This window comes from Pseudopipra pipra, chromosome 3 (assembly GCF_036250125.1).
Source record: "Pseudopipra pipra isolate bDixPip1 chromosome 3, bDixPip1.hap1, whole genome shotgun sequence".
Classification (NCBI taxonomy): Eukaryota; Metazoa; Chordata; class Aves; order Passeriformes; family Pipridae; genus Pseudopipra; species Pseudopipra pipra.
The window spans coordinates 175,637-199,410 of record NC_087551.1 but is presented as its reverse complement, the minus strand read 5'-3'; the positions used below and the strand labels follow the sequence as shown (position 1 = coordinate 199,410).

At 49.1% G+C, this 23,774-nt stretch overlaps 1 protein-coding gene across 3 annotated transcripts in view; it reads left to right on the top strand.

Moving 5' to 3' along the window:
• Positions 1–23,774, top strand: part of SLC24A3 (solute carrier family 24 member 3) — a 122,157-nt gene that overhangs the window by 80,608 nt on the left and 17,775 nt on the right. For 2 of the 3 annotated variants that reach the window (XM_064650912.1, XM_064650914.1), the window contains exons 7-15: positions 8,292–8,366; positions 13,015–13,040; positions 14,666–14,719; positions 16,264–16,409; positions 18,899–19,059; positions 19,643–19,913; positions 20,634–20,800; positions 21,613–21,727; positions 22,003–22,115. In XM_064650912.1, coding sequence (XP_064506982.1) covers positions 8,292–8,366; positions 13,015–13,040; positions 14,666–14,719; positions 16,264–16,409; positions 18,899–19,059; positions 19,643–19,913; positions 20,634–20,800; positions 21,613–21,727; positions 22,003–22,115 — 1,128 coding nt within the window. The remainder of the gene's footprint in view (positions 1–8,291; positions 8,367–13,014; positions 13,041–14,665; positions 14,720–16,263; positions 16,410–18,898; positions 19,060–19,642; positions 19,914–20,633; positions 20,801–21,612; positions 21,728–22,002; positions 22,116–23,774) is intronic. The other variant, XM_064650913.1, reaches the window with a different exon arrangement.

Below are 23,774 nucleotides of genomic sequence, written 5' to 3'. Positions count from 1 at the left end.
CTGCTGTGATTTTTTTATATTAGCATTTCAACACCCTGTTCGCAGAGTTGCATTCAATAGTGAGATACAAATAGGGAAGACAATCAGAAGAGTTGAAAATGGATTCATATCAGCATCAAAACAGTCTAGTTCCTAACTGCCATGAAACACTGTCACCATTTGAGATCGAGTTTTCTCTCTCAGAATTCACACACAGATCAATACTGTGGATGTACCATTGGTAGGATTTTTTCTTCAGTCATTTGTAGCGCGAAAGCAAGGGAAATCACAAAATCTGGGGTTTGTTTCTGGCAAGGACTGCCCAGTCTGAAAAGACTGGGACATATTTAACCTGTGCACACTGGCCTGTGTACAGCTATCCCTGAATTCTGCTGCAGATCCTGCAGTCCAGCAGGTATCTGCAAATGCAGGTCTCAGGGTCCTGCTGCCTCGGCTCTCTGGGAGTCTGAGCTAAGGAGACACGCTGGTCCCAGTAGCTCATGGGTGGTTACGAGTACCAGTTGAGTAGGGAAATATTTTTGGCTTTGTCCTGAGGTTTGGAGGGTGTCCACTGTTTCCATTCTGAGAGTGTCACAGAGACAGATCGCTGCCGCAGCGATGAAAATATCTAGAGCTGCTTAAAAAAGCAAATATTCTGGGAGAAATAATGAGAATAAATTGAGCTGGTGCGCAGTGTACGAACTGAGAGCCGGAGTGGCAGCTGAGCTCTGCAGAGAACGGGGGACCCGAGGTAAAATCAGGGGGCTGGTGATGGGAAGGAAGCTTTCCTCACAGTGAGTCCCTTAGATCACTGCTGCTTTAACTGCCTGACAGAGATGTGTGTTTTAAGGCCTGGCTTTTCCTTTGGTCTGACCTGAGTTCATTTGGTGTTTTGCTGAGGCTGGGAGTGGTGGGGTATTGGTCAGAGCCCCGAGCAAGCCCGAATGCTGCATCCCGGGACACTGGGGTCTTTGCCCAGGATTATGGTCAGGGGACTAAGCTGGATACTCCTAGTGTCCTGGGATATTGGGATATAGAGGGAGTGTTTCTGGGTGCTCCCTAGCCTTGGTCCAGGACATCCTGCTGTGCTGTCAGCCCAGCACAGGGACCTCCAGCTGCCTACCGGCTTTCCTGGAGCGCTTTCCATGCAGGAATCTGTCTAAACTGTCTGCTGTGGCAGTGGTTCAGTGTGCCAGGAGGGGATGTGGGATTGGGATTCCTGCTGTGCTGTGGGATGGCCCCTCATGTGTTCTCCTGGCAGAGGGGCAGCCAGCCTGGCTGGCCCTTCCCCTGCACCACGGGACTGTCCCAGGGGGAGCAGGAGGCTGCTCCTCTGGCATGAAGAGCTCTCCCATTGCTGCAGTTTCTGGGCCTCTGCAGCTCTCTGACCCCAGCTCCTCAGGCATCCAGAGGTGTTTAGACCTTGCTGTCAACAATACTTCTGTTCCCTCCAGGGACTGTAAAGTGGGAAAGTGTGACTGACTCAGAAGTTCATGTTGAAGTCTAGGGGGTGATCAGTGGAGGAGGAGTAAGGGGGGGAAGGTGTACCCTGTGGTCTCTGCTGTGTTGGATTTGCAGCTAATGATTATTAGCTGGTGAGGGACTGATTGGCTCATTGCAGGAAGGATGTAAAAGTGCCTAAAACAAGGCAGGTTTTGTGAAAATTACTGTGCAGGTCTTGATGGCCAGGCCGTTCCTCTCTTCCTACACACTGCTAGAAGATGGCAGTAATTATCTTAAGTAATTCCTTCCTGCCTTATCTTCATTACAAATGCTACAGGACTGATGCACTTAAGAGCGAGCGAGAGAGAGAAAGTGTGTGCTGAATATTAAACATGCAGTTGCTGTTTCCCACCTTCTGTTTGGTCATGCCCTTTCCAACAGCACGAAGCCTGCAGCCTCTGGATCACGGGTATCCATCCCCTGCCCCCCGCCCTCCACTGTTTTCCCTGGTGCTGAGCCCTGCCGGGTGCTGCAGATGCCTGGGATGGGGAGTGCTCCCTCTGGAGTGGGCAGGGACATTGCCATCCCTCCTGGCAGGGTGACAGGGACTGTGACCCCCACACGGGGGACTCTCACAAAGCAAGAGAGGGAGATTTGGCTGAGGTGAAGTGACCTCAGAGAAGATGTGAGAGGCATTGGAACAGTATCCTCAAAAGGCTGACAGTGCAGAAGGATGTGGCCAGAAGTCTTGTGGCAGACTTGAGCCAGAGGTGGAGGCTGCAGCCAGGAATGTGTGATTGAGACACCAGGAAGGACGTCCCACTGGTGAGGGCTGGGAGCTCCAGTGTTTGGGGACTCATGGGCAGCCTCTGAGATCGTGCTGGACCTGCTTGGCAGATTCTGTGTCTGAATTAGAGATGTCAAAGTGCCACCCTCCGAGCCGTGCCACGTCCTGTACGTGGGATTTCTAGCCCGTGGCTCTTGGCTCAGGCACAACCCCGTGTGGTGCTGTGGGAATAGTGCTTGGTGAAATGAGGCCTTCAGGTGCTGTTGGGCAGGCTAAGGAGAGGTTTTCAGTGGCAAACAAATCAAGTGGGTGCTGGTAGTCGATTAACATGAGGGCAAAAAAGGCTAAACAGAGAGAAAAGCTGTCAGAATGGAGTTGCCTGTGAACAAAGTGGCTATGAGTGAGAAATGAACGCAGTGCATCTCGGTCACTGCATGTCTGTGAGTCCCCCTTTCCAAAGGATTTAAGCCCCTTGCAGTCCCACATGCATTTATTATCCAGTACTGCTGCTGGAAAAAAAAAGAAAAATCTTATCTCCTGTCTGAGGAAGGGAGAATGCTTAATCAACTCTCCTGAACTTGGGCCATAGGACCAGGGGAAGGACAAGAGCTGCACTGCTGCAGTCCCAAGTGAACACCTCACCTTCCAGGCTGCCTCTGTTCCTTAGTGTAATAGATGTGGATATGTCTCCCAGGAAAGGTGCAGAGGCTCTGCAGTGGCTTCTCACTGACAATCACAGATGGATCTACAGCCTAATGTAATATAGACATGGATACAAGTAGGGCACTGTCACATTCTCACGTTAATATGTGATGCTTCATTGATACTATGACTAGTGAGAATGAGCATGCAGGTGGTAGGATCCTTAGAGTTACCTGAGCCAAGCAAGGAATTCTTAAAATAATCAATGGCAAATTTTAGAAGCAGAGCCTGTGCCCCTGCCAAGGGAAACAGAAAAGCTCTGAGAGATCAGTCTCTGTCAGGGCTGTCCTGGAGTGTGAGGCCCTTGACAGGTTCTCCAAAGGCAGCCAGGGATATTTGGCTTCTCAGGAATCAGGATTTCCCAGGCTGCTGTCAAGACAGACAGAAAGAATTTGGCCTTTCTTGCTTTTCCATACAGAATGACAAGAGCATCACAAAATCCGAGGGGGTCTCGTTAACCTCTCTGGTTTGACCCTGTTTTATGTGGGGTGTTCCAGCTCGGTGCACTGGCCATGGACAGGAGCAGGTCCCTTGAGGTGTGGGCTGTCCGAGCAGCCTGCTGTGGCCACCAGCCCAGCGCTCCAGCTGGCCCTGAGCCCCCTCTCGAGCTGTCCCCGGGCGCGTGAGCTGAGCGCGGCCTCAGCACTGACTGTGGGCCTGGACCAGTGTCCAGAGGCACAGAGACTGGGCTGCCATGGCCTGGCGTGGGGGAGCAGCTCGGCAGCTGCACACACACGGGCACACAGACACACAGGGGGCCTGAGGAGTGGGGCAAGGTGAGAGCCAGGGCGTACTGTGGTCCTGTGCTTCCACCCGAGGAAGCTCGGCGGCTCATCAGGTGGGAGAGGTTGGGCACCGTCGGCGTTCACCTTGTGAGATGTGCATGCCCAGGGAGGTGCCAGAGCTCTGTCTGTCTGAAGGACACCATCCCTGGGTGACCAGCAGCCTGGCTGGCTGCTGTCAGTCTTTGGGACAGTGGAAGGGCTTCAAGGAACTGCCCCAGAGGTTTGTGTTCCAAAAAAAAAAGCTCTGTGATTTTTAAGTGCCACCGTTTGTAGGAATTGCAAGAATCCCTTTTTTCCTGTCTCGTTCACATATGTATCTCCTGAATTGCTGTGACTTCAGATTTGAATGAACCTTAGGCTGGATTTAACTGAGTAAAAGACAAGGGAACCTATTAAATTTTACCTGAGCATAGTGAAGTAGATTTTCTTCATATTTCTTTCTAGCACTGACACAGATGACAAAGTGCTTGTAACTGCAAGTTTGCAAGTAAAGTACAGATCTGTCTTTAACAGCAATGTCTGTCATACTAGGGTCCATCCTTGTAGGCAGGTTTTGCTCTGTCCACTCAAGTAATTTCCCTCTCTCTCAGATAGCTGGTGGAGAAAGTGTCTTGGTCGTCTCATGGAGGATATTTTAATTTTCTGCTTGGCTTGGTTGAGCAGCTGTGATTTCAGGATGATTGGTTGGATTTGCATAAGGTCATTAAGATCCAATAATGATGTTTATTGCTAAGACATCTGCCACTTACATTCATGCAGAGCAAGTAAAATTAAACCTCGACTAACGTCACTGTTATTACCAACGCAGTTAATGCCAACAATAAATGCTGTCAATAGGTGAAGATTTCACAGTGGTCTGTAGGTAAGAATGTCTTGAAACTCTGGACCCTCTGGAGAGATGGTAGGCAGTGTGAGCCCAGCAGGCTCTCTTTGAGCAAATCCTGGTTGGGTTGTTCCTGGGGCTGTGTTTGGGCAGAAGAGGGAGCAAGATGCACACAGTGCTGAGCGATACCACTGCGGCATCCGGGAGCTGTGCACGTGTTGCATCTGGCTGGGAGAGCAGCACAAGGTGTGTGTGTGTCCTGAAGCTTCTCCTGTCCTGGTTCTCTTCAGCTGTGGCTCAGGTGCTTCAGCTGATGGGCTCTGCTGTGACCTGTCTCTCTGTAGATGTGGCACTTGGGGACATGGGTTGGTGGTGACCTTGGCAGTGCTGGGGGGATGGTTGGACTCGATGATCTCAGAGGGCTTTTGCTGCCTAAACAATTCTGTGATTCTTCAGTGGATTGCAGAAGTGCTTGGGTTTGGTTGCTGTGAGGTAAAACCAGGGCTTTGCTGGGGACTGAATTCTGCAAACCACGAGGAAGTAGAGTGCTGCTGGGTTTTGTCTTCCTGTCCTCATCAGAGATGAGAGCTGGTACCTGAGGTAGAACCCATTTTATTTTTCTATAATTCCAAAGGCATAAGACATGTATTAACTCCAAACTATGGCCAGTCTGCTTCCCTGAAAATCTGTCCCTGACCTCCACCCGAGTTCACTGCTTCCTGCAGCAGTGGCCAGCAGTTAGTCATCTGTCTTGCTTTGCCAGGAGATCCTGTTGTGTTACCATGGGGTTGATTTGAAGTTGTGTCAAGGATTTGCTGAACAGTAGTGTCAGGAGCACAGCCCCTCCTGGAGGGGACCCCAGCAGGCTGCAAGAGCTCCCCCTCAGCTCAAGGGTAGCCCTGCAAACCAGGAGCAGCGTGCGAGGAGGTTCCCGCTGCGTCTCACTGCGGCTGATGGAAGGGGCTGACACAGCCCCTCACAGCTGGTGGTTGTGGCTCAGGGGCTTGCAAGGGGTCTCAGTGAGCAGGAGTTTTGTCAGTCAGCACAGACAAGCATTCAAAAGTCTCTGCTAGGTTGGGGAAGAGCTTCCTGAATTGCTTCTGTGCAGTCCATGTCAAAGAGGAGCATGAAGTCTGACCCAGATTCTCTGCTTCTGGATGCCTTTGGCCAGTGGTGGATTCACTGCTGGCACATCTCTGCTGACCTCCATAGACTCTTCAGGCTAATCGCTGCAGGGATTGCCTTTAATCTTTTGACACCCTCGTCCAAGCATTCCTGCCTCTCCACATTAACCAATTAAGTTATTAGCTCTTAATACCTAAAAATCTAGACCTTCTGTGCCAGAGGGTAACAGAGAAACAAGATTAGGGAGACTGCTTCCAAAGCCTAGCATTTCCCAGCAGTGTTTGCAGCTGATCAGAGCCTGAGAATGTCAAGCAAAGAATGGGCCATGAGATGAGGAAAACCCTAAAACAATTCAGAGTGAAAAAGATCCCTGAAGAACATGGAGGTGATTAGGTGATGTTGAACATACTTGCCCTCGAAGTTGAGCAGAGGGAATACCCAGGAGTGCATCCCCCTCTGGGCTCTGCAGCGGGAGCACAAACATCCTGGCCCGGGGAGCAGCAGCCCTGTTCTGTGACATGGCTTTGTCTGGGGGCGGAGCAGGCTGGACAACAGCCAGCTGGATGGCCTCGGGGAGGAGCATCTCCTGCATGGGAGTAGAGCTGCCACGCTGCTAAGGTGAGAGAAATAATGTGAAAGAGCAGAAGAGAGAAAGGGTCAGTGTTACAGAGGATAAATGGTGAAGCCCTAGGGTGGGCCAGGAGTATAGGATGGGGCATGGTGTATGTTGCTACTGATTGTTTTGCACTTCAGTGCTAAGGGCAGCAGGTGCCTGATTTTTGGGATTTTCTCTCTGGTGGCTGAACGTGTGTGTGCTAGGTGGAGGAGATCGTGTGTGCTGGGTGGGGTCACAGCTTCAGGAGTTACAAATGACAGAAATCAAGCTAGAACTGATAAAATCTTGATTTTTCTGCTCTCCAGCCATTTAAAAAGGGAAATAAGCATTCTGAGTAGTAAACGTTGCATGTAAGAGGTTGCAGGGTGAAAGTTTCCCAAGCAGAACCCTGGTACCTGACATGGGTCATCTTAACCCCACAGGTGATGGTGTGCAGGGGAGCAGGCACTGTCAGTCTCAGGGACTTGTTGGGGGGATGCTCTCATTTAAGCCTGGACTTCAGAGCTGTTCTTTTCAGCTCAGGGCTGCTGGGTTCAGTCCCCACCGAGTGGTCAAGAGACAGCTGATGGGCACTTGTCTGGGGTTTGAATTTCAGCATCCATGCTGAGCAAAGTGCAGAGGACCTTAAGCAGCATCCTGAAAACAGAGTGGAATAATGTCAAAGTATTTTATAAATGCTCACACAAAAAGTGCTCAGTCAGGATGAAGGGGCACACGGCCTATAAATGTGAGATTTAATTAAGAATCTCTGAATAGAATTATGACCCCATCTCTATGTTTCTGCATTTGGAAATTTTCATCAGAAGGCGTTGTCCGTTCATCTCTCTCTGTGTGCCTTGAAATGTATTGTCAGCTGGTATAAATCTCATCTGACTCAAGGGCTTTAAAGGCCTGCTTTTTTATTTCAGATTGGAGTTTCTAACATGGCAGTGGTTGCATAAAGAGACTTTACACTGGCCATAAATTACATCCACATAAAAAAGCCATAGTATTAAGAGGCTGCAGAGATTTTTGAAGTATAATGGTCAGTATCTTTTTACAGCATTTGTTTTGCTAGCAGTTCTGGAAAATTCCAATATTGTAAGAGTTAATATGAAGAGAAATGTGGGAACTGGTTTTGCTAACACTCTGAAATAGAACCTTTCTTCAGCTACCATAGAAAAGAAAATAAAGCTACTGTTCATTTGACTGAATTCGTGCATAAGCATGAGTGGAGGATACGGTCAGAAAATTCATTTATATGTTCAGGTCCGAGTCAGTGTAAATGAAGCATCTCCCATCTGCCTCCATCAGCTTTACACCTGTGAAGGATGTGACCCCCAGCGTTTGAAATGCACTCCAGAAATGGGAAATACAGATTTGAGGAGAAGCTTCTACATGAGGGGACTTCCTAGATTCAAGAGATAGACTCATACTGAAGATGTTACCACCACATAACTGCTTTAATCTGTCCTTTTGAATACTATTTATGAAGTTAAAGACTAATTTACTTGCTGGTATTTTTTCTTCTGAGTTCTGAATTGCGAGCTCGTTCAGCCTGCAGTGACAATTCCTCCTCATTTCTGTGGCTTTGGGAGGTGTCAAGTGACATGAACTGCATAGCAATGCCATTTTATTCTCCACTGCATATAAATTGCTCGGTTTTGTTTGTGTCACTTTGCTGGAGTGTTAACGTGAGTGTTTGTCCCCAAACCTGTGGAGATGCACCCAGAGCTGTAGTGATACCGATCCGTGTGTTTGTGCTGGTAAAGCTGAGCCCCTTCCTGCTGCCCTGGCAGACTCCTTGGAGACAGGCTGCCCTGGGAACACACAGCCTGACCTGGGGACAGCTGAGTCTGCAGGAGCTTCAGAGTTGGCAGTGCCCGTGTCCCTCAGCTGTTTCAGGAGCCCCAGAAGGTGCTGCCTGTCCTGGGTCTCCTCCTGGAGTCCAGCTCACCCCGAGGGTCAGGCTGGGCTGTGGCACATGCTGCTGTTGTGGCAGTGGTGCTGGTGAGAGCCTGGCTGACATCCTCTCTTTGCCTCTTTCCCCAGGTTGTTGCGCTGTCGTCGTGGAGTCTCCTGAGAGATTCAATCTACTACACCCTGTCTGTCGTTGCACTCATTGTGGTAAGTTTTTGAAGGTTGTTCTTCTGTGGGAGCCCGTGTCTACTGCCACCTGTAAAGGGAACCTGCTATGGAATCACAGGCTCGTAGCTAAAATCCTGGCTCCAGCAGTCCCGTGGATTTGTGCTTGTGGAAAACTGTTTGTAGTGTCCGTGGTTCTGCAGGAAAGCTTGGCCCAAGGGTAGGGCATGGAGTGTCCAGAGCCATAGCTGGTGTGGGCTGCATCAGCCCAGTGCAGACACAGGCTGCAGAGCTAAAACCCTGTGCTGAGCCCCCTTGCAGGGGATGCTTCAGTGATCTCCAGCAACAACCTCTGTGGTTTCCTAAAAAATGTGTACTAACCTGTAAGGAGGCAGCATTTGTGCCCAGGGGAAAGAGATCCTGAACAAATACAAAACGTTAGTTTTTCCACACATAACTGGGGCAGGTCTGTTCAGTGCATGCTGGCAGCAAGTCCTCCAACAAAGGCCACAGTTTCAGCAATTTTCAGTGCTGTGCATATTCCAGTGTTCATCAGGCTCAGTAAATGCTCCAAATGCCTCAGAATTGGGCTACACAGTGAAAAAGTGTTAGCACAAATTTTAGATAAGGACACTGCTGTCAGTTTAGCAATATCTTTGCAACCAATACCAAACAATGTGAGGAAATGTAAAAATTTAGTTTCCCAGTAACAGTTGCTTTTCCTTTCCCCCCCCAGCCTATTCTAGTGCCCTAAGATTCCCTAAGAAAGGAAAAAAAAAAAAATGAGTGATTTTGTGAGGTTAACTTCCATATGTGAGCAAGAGGGGGACTTTGGAGTCTGAAGGGGGTCTTGCATGTCTCAGTTTACTCCACAGGAAGCACAGATGTGGGCAGCTGCCTGGCATTTAGCCTCCTGGTGCTTGGACTGGGCATTTCATTTATTGCATGGTAGCAAACAAGTTGAAAATCTGTTGACTCTGTCATCAATTTTAAATTCTTTAAGCAAGGCAGGTTTTTCTTTGTGGCTGGTTCACCCCCATGGTTGTCAGCTACTTCAAGATGTGGAGAACCATTCTCTATTGTATTGTGTCCATCCAGTGACTCTTTAAATTCCTAGTTACATATTCTGTGCCATGGGAAAGTTTATATGGCTCATGGAACAGACATCTCTGTTATCCTTATAAGGAATAAGACTTTTCTCTGATACTTTATTGCTGCATAAGCTATTATTCATACTTACAGAACTATAGGAGTCATTTTCTTTTGGGATGTACCCCATAGTATCAGGATAGGGTTATTTTTTCCCTAAGCCTTGAGTTAGCTTCTCTCCAGGTGTATGCACCCTCTTCTCATCTTATCAGTGGTGAAGTTCAAGGCACTTCACATAGCCAGGGGAGCAGGACTGTGCAACTGCAGGCATTAGTGGAGGCTTGAAGGCATTGCCAGAACTCATATTCCCATGTTACAGCACTACATGGCTGATTTGGCCTGGGAGGTGTGGAGCACATCCCGTGTATTTTTGTGTTACTCCGTAGCAATCATTGCAAATGACTTCAACACCTGTTAGGGAAAAACAGAGGAAGATGAGAGGAAGGGAAAACATTTTAAGTGGTTAAACTTCTCTCCAGCTGATTTACCAAGCCTTTTTTATGCAATATTGCTCCCCAGTAGATGGTACATGAGGATTTCTCCTTTCAGAGTCAAACACTGCTTCAGTTTAAGAAGTTTCTCCTCCCCTTTGCTCGCCAGGGAACTCCTGGCTTCACAGTGGCTCTAATCTTTCCTGTCCTTTTAAGGCGGAATCAGATTGAGGTGGCAGGACATTTTTTCTCAAATTCTGAATCTTCAGTCCCCCATGGCTCAGCTGGGAGATGAGCCACAGGCTCCATAACCTGCCTGTGGTTCCCTCTTCCTGAGGTTTGTGTGCTCCTTTTAAAAAACACTTCAGAGCCTTGTATGCAGGGATAATTTGCCGTATCAGGGCATTGGGACTTCTCTGCAGCTGGAATAGAATCATCAATCTTGAAGAATGATATTGCTTTTCAAAGGTTGCTCTTGTGGTGTTTTGAACAGCAGCTCGTGGTGCTGTGTTACAAGTTGCACTCCACTGGTGTCTTTACTAATCCTAAATACACCTGAGGGGTAATAAATATATTCTTGCCAATGCTGAGATACAGCAGCTTTAAAAAGCTTGATGCTGTGCTGGTTAAATCCATGTAACTTTGTCTCCTTCCATTTGCACTAAGAAAGGAAGTGCAATGCTGTTTTAAGAAATAGCAGAGCAGTATAGACTCACCTATGTTTGCTGCTCCAGGCCATTTGGTAAGAGTGAGTGAACTCTAAACCACAGAGGTTAGAAGTGGATAAACCACACTCACTGTGCTTATTTCACCTTGATTCAGCCCTGGGTTTTTTTAACCTTATAATAGTATTACAACGTTACCTTGTCTTCTTGTAGAGCTTGGCAAAACTTACTCTTTATTTCCCTTGAACGGAAAAAGATGCCTGTGTATCTTAACTTGAAGGGACACAGTCAGAGTCATTAGTGGCAAAAGCGGGATGGGCGCTGTTTTTAGTCCCAAAGGTCAATGCACTTGCTTATGTCCCATCACACCAACACATTGTAACCTAAAACAGGCCTTGTCAGATTAGATCACGGTGACTGAGAGCTGTAATTTACAGCGTTTTGTGATCGTGTTTTCTTCCTGTAACTGCCGGTGTAACTCCGCTGTCGCACAGGAGTTACTGTTCGTGGCCGTATGGCCGAGGGGGAGCGTTCGCTCCGCTCTCAGGGGCTTATTCCCTTTCCCTGCCGCTTCCCTGGGGCGCTGCCGTGGATGTGCGTCCCTGGTGCGGATGTGGCACTTCCCTGTGGGCGCTTTGGAGGGGCTGTGGCGGGGGCTGTGGCGGGGGGGTCCCGGCACACGGCGGGTCCCTCGTCAGCCGTGCCCGGCGAGAACGGGGAGCGCGGGGCTGGCGGGCCGCGACAGCCACCTGCCGGTGCGGGCTGCGGCACTCACCCTGAGGGCTCACCCTGACAGGGCTCACCCTGCCGGTGCGGGCTGCGGCACTCACCCTGACAGGGCTCACCCTGAGGGCTCACCCTGAGGGCTCACCCTGACAGGGCTCACCCTGACAGGACTCACCCTGCCGGTGCGGGCTGCGGCACTCACCCTGAGGGCTCACCCTGACAGGGCTCACCCTGACAGGGCTCACCCTGACAGGGCTCACCCTGACAGGGCTCACCCTGAGGGCTCACCCTGAGGGCTCACCCTGCCGGTGTGGGCTGCGGCGCTCACCCTGAGGGCTCACCCTGACAGGGCTCACCCTGCCGGTGCCGGGGTGTGCCTTGCACCACAGCCCTGCGCCTGCCCTGGCAGCCCTCACCGCAGAGCTGGTCCTTCCCTCAGCCCTCACCGCAGAGCTGGTCCTTCCCTCAGCACGGAGCTGGTCCTTCCCTCAGCCCTCACCAAGGAGCTGGTCCTTCCCTCAGCCCTCACCAAGGAGCTGGTCCTTCCCTCAACCCTCACCAAGGAGCTGGTCCTTCCCTCAGCCCTCACCGCAGAGCTGGTCCTTCCCTCAGCCCTCACCGCAGAGCTGGTCCTTCCCTCAGCCCTCACCAAGGAGCTGGTCCTTCCCTCAGCCCTCACCAAGGAGCTGGTCCTTCCCTCAGCCCTCACCGCAGAGCTGGTCCTTCCCTCAGCCCTCACCGTAGAGCTGGTCCTTCCCTCAGCCCTCACCATGGAGCTGGTCCTTCCCTCAGCCCTCAGCACGGAGCTGGTCCTTCCCTCAGCCCTCACCATGGAGCTCGTCCTTCCCTCAGCCCTCACCATGGAGCTGGTCCTTCCCTCAGCCCTCACCATGGAGCTCGTCCTTCCCTCAGCCCTCACCATGGAGCTGGTCCTTCCCTCAGCCCTCACCATGGAGCTGGTCCTTCCCTCAGCCCTCACCGCAGAGCTGGTCCTTCCCTCAGCCCTCACCGCAGAGCTGGTCCTTCCCTCAGCACGGAGCTGGTCCTTCCCTCAGCCCTCACCATGGAGCTGGTCCTTCCCTCAGCCCTCACCGCAGAGCTGGTCCTTCCCTCACCAAGGAGCTGGTCCTTCCCTCAGCCCTCACCAAGGAGCTGGTCCTTCCCTCAGCCCTCACCGCAGAGCTGGTCCTTCCCTCAGCCCTCACCATGGAGCTGGTCCTTCCCTCAGCCCTCACCGCAGAGCTGGTCCTTCCCTCAGCCCTCATCGCAGAGCTGGTCCTTCCCTCAGCCCTCACCGTAGAGCTCGTCCTTCCCTCAGCCCTCACCGTAGAGCTCGTCCTTCCCTCAGCCCTCACCGTAGAGCTCGTCCTTCCCTCAGCCCTCCCCAGGCCCAGGAGGAGGCCGTGTCCCGGTGATACCAGCCAAGTGGGTCAGAGGTGTGCAGCCCCTTCTTGGCTCCCAGCTGTTTTCCCTGTAACTGCTGCAATAGCCCTGGTTAACACCAGAATTCTGAGTACCTGCCTGCCTTGACTAGGTGAGAGAAACTGAGGGTTGAGAAGTTCAAATGCTGGGTAGAAGGGCAGTGCCAAACTACACCTCAGCTTAATGCCATTGCCTCAAGCCCTGGATTGCTCTACTCTGCCTCCTGCCTCACGTGATGAGCTGTTTTCAGCTATGGCTTTGTGTATAACATGCTATTTTTAAACCTTTTCTCCACAGTTTATTTATGACGAAAGAGTTTCCTGGTAAGTGAATCCCTTTTCATTTTTTCTGATTATACACAAAAGCTGCCACAATTAGGGTTCCTCAGGGGAGGAGGGGGAAGCTAGAAAGTTCTGCAGGGCAGCAGTTTCCTGCTGTGTGAGAAACATCAGCACAAGCTGGGCTAGAAAACTAATTTTTTTGCACTAGAAAGGCCAGGAGAGTGTTGTTCAGGCTGTTCCTGGTACAGCAGCAGCAGTCAGTGCCCTCTGCTTACCCTGCAGCTGCCCAGGGATGGCAGTGTGCTCAGTAAAGGTGTGGGTGTGCCAGAAGGGGCCACCCAAGCAGTCCTAAATAATTGTATTCCATTATTTGGATTTTTAAAAATTTAAAAAACTGAAAGTTCCTAAGGCGATATTAAAGAGTGAATGACTGGTTAAAAAAAAATTAGAAAATTAATATCCCCATCAACGTGCGTTAGTGTGGTGCAGTAGGTACGGTAGGCTAGGAGGGCTTCAGGCACTTTTAGAAGTGTGCTGCCAGTTGCTTTGGTCTCGAGATGATGTTTCCAGTCCCTCTCTGGCTGGAGGTGGCAGTGCAGGTGGCTTTGGTGTCGCTCCCAGCCGCTGTAATTTGGATTACAAGCACTAGGGAGCGTCAGGCCGCTTGGCTCCCTGTTTTCCCTCACTCGCTCTCGGCGGGGGTTTGTGTTGCATTTCAGAGCCGGGTTTCAAGCACCGGCTCTCGCAATGGCTTGGTTTTCTTTGTTTGTTTGGTTGGTTTTGTTTCTTGTGGCTTGTTTGTTTGGGTTTTTTTACTAAAATTGACTCGAGGCCCAGTTGTGCTTAACTGTGCTCTTCAACAAAAACACATCAATGGGGAAGCAGAGCATGAGATATTGATATGGTTGTGCAGTGTCTCAAAATCCTTAAGGAGCAAGTGGTCCGTGAGTTTTAGTATACAGAGTCTAATAAGGGGTGATTTCCAGAAGGACTAGCAGTTTGCCATGGGGAACTATGCAGAATAGAGAGTTTTGGCCAATGAAGAAGATTACCTAGAAACAAGCTCTGAAAGTCATATTTTGTTTTCACGCAAATGTCATTGTTTCATTAGTTTGACCCAGACACAGCAGAGGAATAAACCTGTCGGTACCCAGTCAGCAGTTTAAAGTGGTGCCTGCTGCATTCTCAGTGCTCGTGCAGCAGCAGCAGGGGTGAAGGAGCAGCTGCCCCTTGTTGAGGCTGTGTCTGTGTGCTCAGTGTGCTTTAGCATGCACAGAGCCCCACAGCCTGCCTTAGCCATGCAGGCAGAGCAGGGCTGCTCCCCTGCCTCAGCCACAGCCCCCATGGTTACTGTCCTTAGGGAGTCTCAGTGGTCCTTGGGTGTGCGATCTGTTCACTGAGCTCCTGAGTTTTGTCACTTGTTCTTAGCTGACAGGCCGATTTGGCCAAGTAAAACCAGAGCAGAAGTCAACAAAACAAGGGAGGCACCATGCATGGATGTGTGAGCCATTTCTTTGTGCATCCCTTTTTTACAGAGGAGTGTTAAGACGGCCCAGGAGGGTCAGGCCTTTCTGCAGGCGTGTAGTGTGCCAGTGGGGGAGTGGCTGAACTCGGGCAGCTGACTGCCGTGCCCTGCTCTGATGTGTTTGTGTTGCTCTTGTTTTTAGGTGGGAGTCCTTAGTCTTAGTGCTGATGTATGTCATCTACATCATTATAATGAAGTAAGTCAAACGTGCCCTCGGCTTTTTTAAACTCTAAGGCTCCCTGCTCCCTTTGCATCACCCAGCCCTCACGACAGAGAAAAGAGGAAACAGCCTCCAGTTCTGCCAGACATTGGCTGTTAGGGAAAATTTTTCCACAAAAAGGTTTATCCAGGAACAGGCTGCCCACGCTAGTATGGAATCACCATCCCTGAAGGAGTTTAAAAGACATGCAGATGTGGTACTAAGGGACATGGCTTAGTGGTGGGCTTGGCAGTGCTGGATTAACATGGGACTTGATGATCTTGGAGGTCTTTTTCAACTAAAACTGTCCTATGAATCTGTGCTTTATGGATCTTGCCCTGTGTGAACAGACCAGCTAACACCCAAGTCTGTGGCAGAGCAGAGACCTGGATCCATCTTCAAGTCCCACCAAAGCAGGCCTCTTCTGACTTCACTTTAGCATCTCTACTTGGAAATAAACAGGTGTGAGATTGCAGTCTGCCTTTTGTGGGTGTGAAGCTCTGCTGTAGTTCCTGCTTGCCTGGAGACCCATGATAAAACTGCAGCACAGTCAGCAGTGATTTTCTGAGCATGTGACCTGTGTGACTTCTCTCACACAAGTTCCTGCTAGTAAAACCAGTCTGTTCTGCTGTTTGGTTCCCCTCCTCCTGTCTTGTTTTCAAAAGCCAGTGGAAAGGAAACCCAGATTTAAACTGGAACATTGAACAAAACCTACCAGCTGCCAAGCACACCAGTGGTCTTGTCTCAGTAAGTAAGAGTAGAGATTTGTTTTGAAATTATGAGTAGAGTAAATATTGTGAGAAGAATTCTCAGAACAGTGAAACACTGAGACTGGGCTGATGGGAACATGAGTCAGAATTCATCTCACTTCTAATAATTAGAAACTTTCACATGGTGGGTAGCTTCACCCTTGCAACAATTAATTGACCAGCAAGACAGTTGTACTGTCTGAATATTGTTTTTTCCCCTGAAAGCAATGCTGTGGTGTGAACAGATGTTTCAGACCTGTTTGGATCTAGCTGGAAAGGTTGCTGCCCTGGTTAGATACCTCGGCCAGGTGTTTACAGGGGTCTACCCTTGCCTTTGAGCACCATGGTGAGACCCTTGGCTCGTGTTTGTGTCAGCTCCTGGGTACTCTAAGAAACAAGGATTATTCCCCTCCCTGCCACAGTAGAGATGAACTGAGCATATGGCCTTGTGTTTCTGTGGGGGGTCATCCCAGGTAAAACAACACATACTCAGGTGTGATTATGTGATAAAAAATAAGCTTGGATGATGACAAGCAATGGTAACTCGTGATACAGAATATTAATCACACCTAATACATAAGCATACGTGTCATTCAAGATTCATGGCTTCTGTCTTTCATAGCCTTCTGGGTACAGAGAGATTGCATGGTGTACAATTTGCTGTGCTCTGGCACACCCCCTAAAACCAGGGGAGTTTTCTTCCCTCCCTTAGTTGGATTGCACAGAATACGAGTCTAGGAAAGGAAAACTCACAAAGTAAAAGTCCATCCTGAGTTTGTTTCTTTTGTGCAGGTACAACTCAACCATACATCACTGCTTTGAGAGGAAGACCAAAAACTCTGCGAACATGGTGAACGGCTTAGCCAGCAACGCGGACATGGATGACAACAGCAACTGCGACGCCACCGTGGTGTTACTAAAGAAAGGTAACTGTTCCCGTAAGTCACTCTCACTTGCATCATTCTGAGTGTTTACAAGCCTGTCCCTGCTCTCAGGGTGTGAACTGCTGCTGTCTTGTGAGCCATGAAATGGTGGTGGGCAGGTGGGGTGGGGGCACAGTGTGGTGAGCCCAGCCATCACAGCCTGTGCCAGTGGAGGCAGCTCCGGCCTCTTCCAGGTAATTCTTGCTGCTGGACGAGTGCTTGGCTGTAAGGACTCCTTCAAGCACAGGGCCTGATTATTGAGCCCATTATAGCCACTGAGAGTCCTCCTGCAGGTGCTGTTACTCTGCGCTGACATTGCCCATTCACATCATCTCCAGTTAAATTTAACTCCATTCCAAAGGGGCATCAGCTGAGCAGAGAAGGAGGCCCTGCTTAGACCAGTGCACGCTTTTCTCCCAGTGAGGGCTCCGTGTGGGTCTGAGTGGTGTGCTCTTACTGCATGTACTGTCTTGAATGTGCACAGCTTTGCCATGTGAGTGATCTTTAAGAGTATTTCACTTTGGCTGAGATCTGCTCCTGTTTAACTTCAGTATGATCACATATAAAAATAATGGTGTTTCTTCAGCTTAAAAAAAAATTCCCCACCCCATAGCTCAGCAGCAGCAGTTCAATGTCTGCATTTGCAAGCATATGCTAAACTGTATTTGAAGTGGGTTTTTTTTGTCTTTGAAACATTCAACAAGCATGTGCAGTGACTGCTTGGGATTTATGTGCACCTGTCCTCAGGAATAACACCTCCCCTTGCCCTGAGACATGGATTTAGCCTAAGAAGCAGCTCTGTCATGTTGAAATCAGTCTTGGTCTCTGCCTACAGATGGGCTGCCCCTTTCGTTTTGCTAGTCTACAAAAAGGTAAATTTAAAAAAAACAGGTCTTTTCCTGCAATTGGTGATTGAGAGGCACAGTCTATATGCAGTAGGCAACAAACATGAAATCAAACCCTTTGATCTGGCAGAGGCCTGTTGCAGAGGGAAGGCTGCTAGAAGTGCTGTGCACTCTGATTTGGGGAACCTGCTTTTGTTCTCTGTCACAGCAGTCTGTGCTGGCAAGATACTCTGTACCAGGAAAGCTGGACTGGGAAAACTCAGTGACTGTAAACTCAGGCTTTGCCCATCCAGCTTTACTCAGTGCCCTCAGGGTTAGCTCTGATAGTGGGATTTGGTTTAAATGTCCCTACAATGACAGCTGCTCAGCTGCTGGTAACTTTTTGGTTTGGACACTTGTGGTTACTCAAACTGGCTGAGGAAGGAAGAGGAAAGCATTACTTCATCTCCTCGAGGATTGTTCCTGTATTTCCTTGGCAGAGGGCCCCTGGAGGCCTGGACAGATGAGTGGTGCTGCTGTCTGTCCCAGCCAGGGGCACAGGGTCACAAACAGCACCTGCCCAACAGAGTGCCCTGAGGGTTTCAGACACTGTTTGTTTTCTGAGGCCTTTTCTGAACAAAGAGAAAAATACTGAAACAGAAGGATTTCTGTGTTTGGGGCAGTTCCCCCAGGTGCCATTCAACAAATGCCAGTGTGGAAAAACTCACAAAGAAAAGCTGTCTGGCTATTTTGATTATTTTTTCCTTTTTTTTTTTGATATGGAGGAGCTGAGAAGTTGACTTGACTATTTTGGATTCATCCAACAGTCAGAAAAAAAAGTGACACAAAGGCCAGAGAGATACTGTTCTGTAAGACTAACAGTGATGGTAAAAACCAGTAATGCCATGAAACATTTGCCAGTGTTCAGCACTGATTTTAGTAAACCAGAGCAGAAATATGTCAGGTAAGGCCTCAGGTTTCCCTGCTACCAAGTTCCAGTCCTGGCACAGAATTCACAGCCTGAGGTGGCTCCAGGCACAGGAGGGATGAACCCCAGAGGCAATAGGCACGAGCACCACGCCCCAGGTGGAGCACAGTTAAGGTACCTGCCCCCTTGTCCCTTTGCTCCCATACCATGGGCCACCCTGGCACATGCTCTTGCTGCTGGGTTTGGTGGCACTTCCCAGCCATGAGCTGCAAGGCCAGGATGCAGAAACCTGCTTTTTGTTTGCACTGGTACCTCGCAGGAACACAGGGATGATTTCTTTGCTGCTGTGTACAGTTAATTAATGGTGGCTGAGGACAATATCCCCACGGAAGTGCAGGATAACTGGAATTAGTGCAGCTTTCCTGAGTTTCTGCCTTGGTGGGACAGCTGCTGTGGAAGCAGTGGGCTGCCTAACCCAGGCCTGTGATGACCTGTGCAGAGCAGATGGAGTTCTCTGTAAGGAGCACGAGTGGCAACACCATACTGGCAGTTTATTTAAAGACAGAAATGTAGGATGTGTAAAAGGCAGGCATCAAGGACAGAGGTGGCATATTTTGAGTGGTGGTAGCTGAAGGAATGGTTCTTACAAAGAACTTCTGGAACCCGTGGGTTTATCGTTCTGAGAGCCATATAGGCCAGAGAGAGAGACTGCTGGAAGAAGACCTCAATTTCTTTTTGTTCCCTGGCTGCAGGAAATTTCCACCGTAAAGCCTCGGTGATCATGGTTGATGAGCTGCTCTCTGCCTACCCACACCAGCTTTCCTTTTCCGAGGCTGGGCTCCGGATCATGATAACCAGCCATTTCCCTCCCAAAACACGGCTCTCCATGGCCAGCCGCATGTTAATCAATGAGGTGTGTCTTCTGTCTCCCTCACCAGCCCTTCTCCTTCTCATTTTGCCTTTTCCTGTTAGCAGTGTTTGGGTTGAAATGGAACTCTTGTGTTTCTTTGGGATCCCTGATAGCCCTCTCCCATATTTTATCCTTCTGACATTGACTTTAGTAAATCATCCCTTGCTGTTCTGTCCACCTGGAGATTTTAGCAGAGCAAGTTTCAGATTGTTACAAGGTTATGTTACCTGTAGTGTTGCTCACAGGGAGTGCCCCCTGCATTGATCTGATAAAATCACTTGCACTTGTTTAATGATATGGCGCTCCCCTGAGTCTGCACTTAGTCTGTCCCTAGTCTTGGAGTGCTCCTGGAGTCAATTCCACAGCCACTGGTTCTTCTCTTGTAAAAGTTGCATATGTGAGATTTATCTAGTGGTCTGCAGGCAAGCATCGTGTTTTACCTGATTGAAATTCATCCCTTTTGCTTTTAAAGCCAAATTTTTAAAGAATTGTACACGTCTCTCTTTCTCTGTTCCTCCCTTTCTCTTGAAAAAATCAAATTTAAAAAAATCTATCTTTCAGCAAGACTTTGTACCTGTGTTTACAGAGGCAGAGGCTGATCAACAGCAGGACTTACACCAACGGTGAGTCGGAAGTGGCAATCAAAATCCCCGTGAAGCACGTGGTGGAGAACGGGACAGGCCCCGGGAACTCGGCGGAGCGGGGCGTGAACGGCGGCCGGCGGGACGAGGACGTGGCCGAGGCCGGGAACGAGACCGAGAACGAGGACAACGAGAACAACGAGAACGACGAGGAGGAGGAAGAGGACGATGACGACGATGACCACGAAGGGCCGTACACACCTTTTGACCTCCCCAGTAAGAAGCTGCTGGGTTTGTGTGGTGTTTGTTTGGGTACTGCCAGAAAGCATTGCAGAGGTGGAGGGACGCGTGTCTCTGGGAGTTCCCATCAGCCTGCACTTGGCAGGGAGGGTCCTGGTCACAGGTAACAGAGAAGAGGAACTGGGAAGCAGCAGGAACCTCTCAGGGTGCAGGCTCCTGGGGCTGGGCACACCTCTGCTGCAGCTCCTGTGTTGGCCCTGTGCTGCTGTTGCAGTCAGAGAGGAGACAGAGCAGTCTCCACAGGGTGGTTCCTGTCCCCAAAACATGACTCACCCTCTGGAGCAGTGGATCTCTGCTGACTGTGGAGGAAGCTAAGGATGGTGGGGCCGCTGTCGAGGTGCCTGAGTGCAGGTCAGATGTGTCTGTGGCTAGGGCCTACCTTTGCTGGGAAGGGAGGTGGGCTCTTCCCTCGGTGGGACAGTGCAGTGCCAGCCCCTTTGCTTCCTCCCAGGGAGGGAGCACGTGTGCTCTGACCCACTGCTTAAACTCTCAGGCAGTCCCTTCACACTCCTGTGCGTCTCCATCTGCCATCACACCGTGGTCCTCTGAACGAGAGATGGCTTGTCATTGTCTGTTTGGTTAGCAGCTAGGCTGAGAGGTCCCTGCCATCTTCCTTGGACATATTAGCAAAATAATAACATCTGGGAATACAGCAGATTAGAATTGTGATTGTTTCCCTTTATTGTTGTTTTACAGGTGGAAAGATAGAAATATTGAAGTGGGTCTTCACATGGCCTTTGAGTTTTGTCCTGTACTTCACAGTGCCCAACTGTAACAAACCCCACTTGGAAAAATGGTTCATGGTTACCTTTGCTTCTTCTACCCTCTGGATTGCAGCTTTTTCTTACATGATGGTGTGGATGGTATGTACCAACTACACCAGGAACCACTGTCTGGGAGAAGAAACAGTAATGGGTTTTGTCAGCCTAGAGGAGTGTACAAGAAGTTCTACACACCTCAGTTTTCAGATGAGAAACCTTATGTCTGCTTCCATTTCTGCTGGACCTGTCCCCACTCAGAGAAGAAAACAGAGTCACTGTGCAGCTTCTGACACATGGTTCACATTGCTTGGAGTCTGGTGTAGGGAGCTGAAAAGAGTGATTAAACCTGGAAATTAGGAAATGGGTGTCATTAGACAAAGGCACCCAAAATTTAAAAATATTAATCAATTTGAAGAATGCTAATTTAACATAGACTGCATAGCAGAGGGAAGAGGAAATTAAAGGTATCTTCTCTCTGCTAACAGGGTTTGTTTGCAGTCACTGCATATAGCATTTTCATAGTAGAATGAACCACAGGGCAGTTTCAGTGTCCACTTAGGTAGTGTTTGTAAATAATAATGTCTGCAAACTTCATCCAAGATCAGCAGATGGTTACACAGGGTAGTGGGCCACCATGTAGTCTCTTTTCCAGGTTAGTTTCAGGAAAATTGTGGGTGAAAATTGTGGGTGAAATATATGAAGCAACTAACCAAAGAGGGTACCTAGCAGGTGAGTGCTATCCTCTGCCAGTTGATGACTATACCAAAAAACCCTGTCACTGCTTCTCTTTAAAGGAACTGTGAGTTTGTACTGAGAGATACACTCTTGTCTCACAGCATATTGCAGATTTGGGCCAAGCTGGTCTTGGATGTCAGTTCTTGTAAACAGCTTGACAGTTTATTTCCTCTCCTTAGGTGACAATCATTGGGTACACCCTGGGAATTCCAGATGTGATCATGGGCATTACGTTCTTGGCAGCTGGAACCAGTGTGCCAGACTGCATGGCAAGCCTTATTGTAGCAAGGCAAGGTAGGTTCAGCACAGGGATGTCATAGTGCTGGGGAAGTGTTTCCTTGTGTTCTCTTTCTCTTTGGGTAGCACGGGTGGCTCCTGCATGTGAAAACATACAGAGCCCTTTTCCTGAGCCTGAAGTTTAAAACAGGAACAAAGAAGGATATAAATTGTGTTGCTGTTTTAAAGCAGCTAGCAGGTTCTTAATGGCAGTGTGGAACAAGTTTAAAAGGTTAAAAGTTGCAAGACTGTTCTGAGACATGTCTGACTGTACCTGGTTTCCACTCCTGCAGGAATGGGGGATATGGCTGTGTCCAACTCCATCGGAAGCAACGTTTTCGATATTTTAATTGGCCTGGGCCTTCCATGGGCTTTGCAGACCCTGGCAGTGAATTATGGATCATACGTAAGTCCTACATTTGTTCACCTTGTTCTCACTTTCTTTATTTTCAGTAAACCGTGTCTATTTAGGAAAAAGAAAATTAAGGTCCAAAATTCTGTGGATTGGATTTGAAAAAACAAATAGTTTTGGTCTGTTACGATTTGGGAGAAGCAGCAATTAATTGTGACTGAGCAATCTCCATCCTTTGGAGGACAAGTACTTCCATTTCCTCCTTAAAGACAGAAGTCTGTGCTGAAATAAGCAAGCTCACTAGAGCACACTGGATGATTTTCACACTCTTGAATATTTTCCATGTAAGAAGAATGGCCCTGTTTTTAATAAGCCAAAGGGAATAAACACACAGGTGAAATGTAAAGGATAGATGAGAGCTGTAAGGCTCTCTGGTGTTATGTTAACATACTGGAAAGTGAAGGAAACTTAAATAATTGGATGTTTCAGAGCATGACCATCAGCAGAAAACTCTGCAGAGCTTTCCTGTTTAAGCAAAAAACTACCCAACACTAATGAACTCACCCTTCACTTCCCAAATGATAAAAGAGCCACCCCCTGGCCCCAGCGTTGTTACAAGGTTCCTCCTGAGAAGGAAGAGGAGGAGATGTTACAAAGTTCTAGATGGAGGTTGCTGTGGCTGTTGTTGGTAGCTGAACACCACTCAGACAGCAGTGTGGGACAGAGGAAAGATTAGTCACTGAGTGAGTGCAAAGTTAAAAGACAGGAGAATCCTGGACTTGCTGAGGTTGGCAGGTACCTCTGGAGATGGTCTGGTCCCCAACCCTCTGCTCAAGGCCAGGTCAGCTAGAGCAGAATGCTTAGGACCATGTCCAGTTGGCTCCTGAGTTACCTCCAAGGATGGAGTGTGCACAGCCACAGCCTCTCTCAGCAGCCTGCTCTGTTGTTTGACCAGTCTCACAGTGAAAAAGTATTGCTATATTTAAATGGAATTTCTGTGTTTCAAATTGTGTGTGTTGCCTCTTGTCCTTTCAGTGGATATCACTCAGAAGAGTCTGGCTGCACCTCCTCTGTCCTCTCCCATTAGGTATTAATACACATCAGTAAGGTCCCCCTGAGTCTTCTCTTCTGGATGAACAGTGCCAGCTCTCTGCCCCGTCATCCAGCTCATTAAATAAGGACAGTAAGCAGGATTGACCCCCGGGGTAAGGCCCTAGTGACTGACCTCCAGCTGGGCTTGGAGCACAGTGGTTCGACTGGTTGTCGGTCTGCTCCACTGTCTGCTGTTCTGGGCTGTTCTTCCTTTGTTTGCCTCTGAGGTTGTTTGAGAGACAGTGTCAAAAGCCTTCCAAAGCCAACATAAACAATGTTTGTTGCTCTCCCCTCACCCAGCAAGTCCCCCTCGTCACAGGAGGTATCAGGCTGGGCAAACAGGATTTCCCCTCCATCAGTTTGTCTGCTCACAATCACCTTCTTGTCCTTCATATATTTAGAAGTGGTTCCCAGGATTATGTGCTCCATCGTCTTCCCAGAGCTCAAGGTCAGGCTGACCAGCCTTTAGCTCCTCAGATCTTCCCTCTTCTTGAGTATAGGAGTGCCAAAATGAAGCAATCTTTAGGAATAAAATCCCTATCTTTATCCGCAGCTCATCTGTATTTTTGCAGAAAAGGATGAAAACGAGTGGCTGGACAGATGCAGGCAGCTTTCATGGAG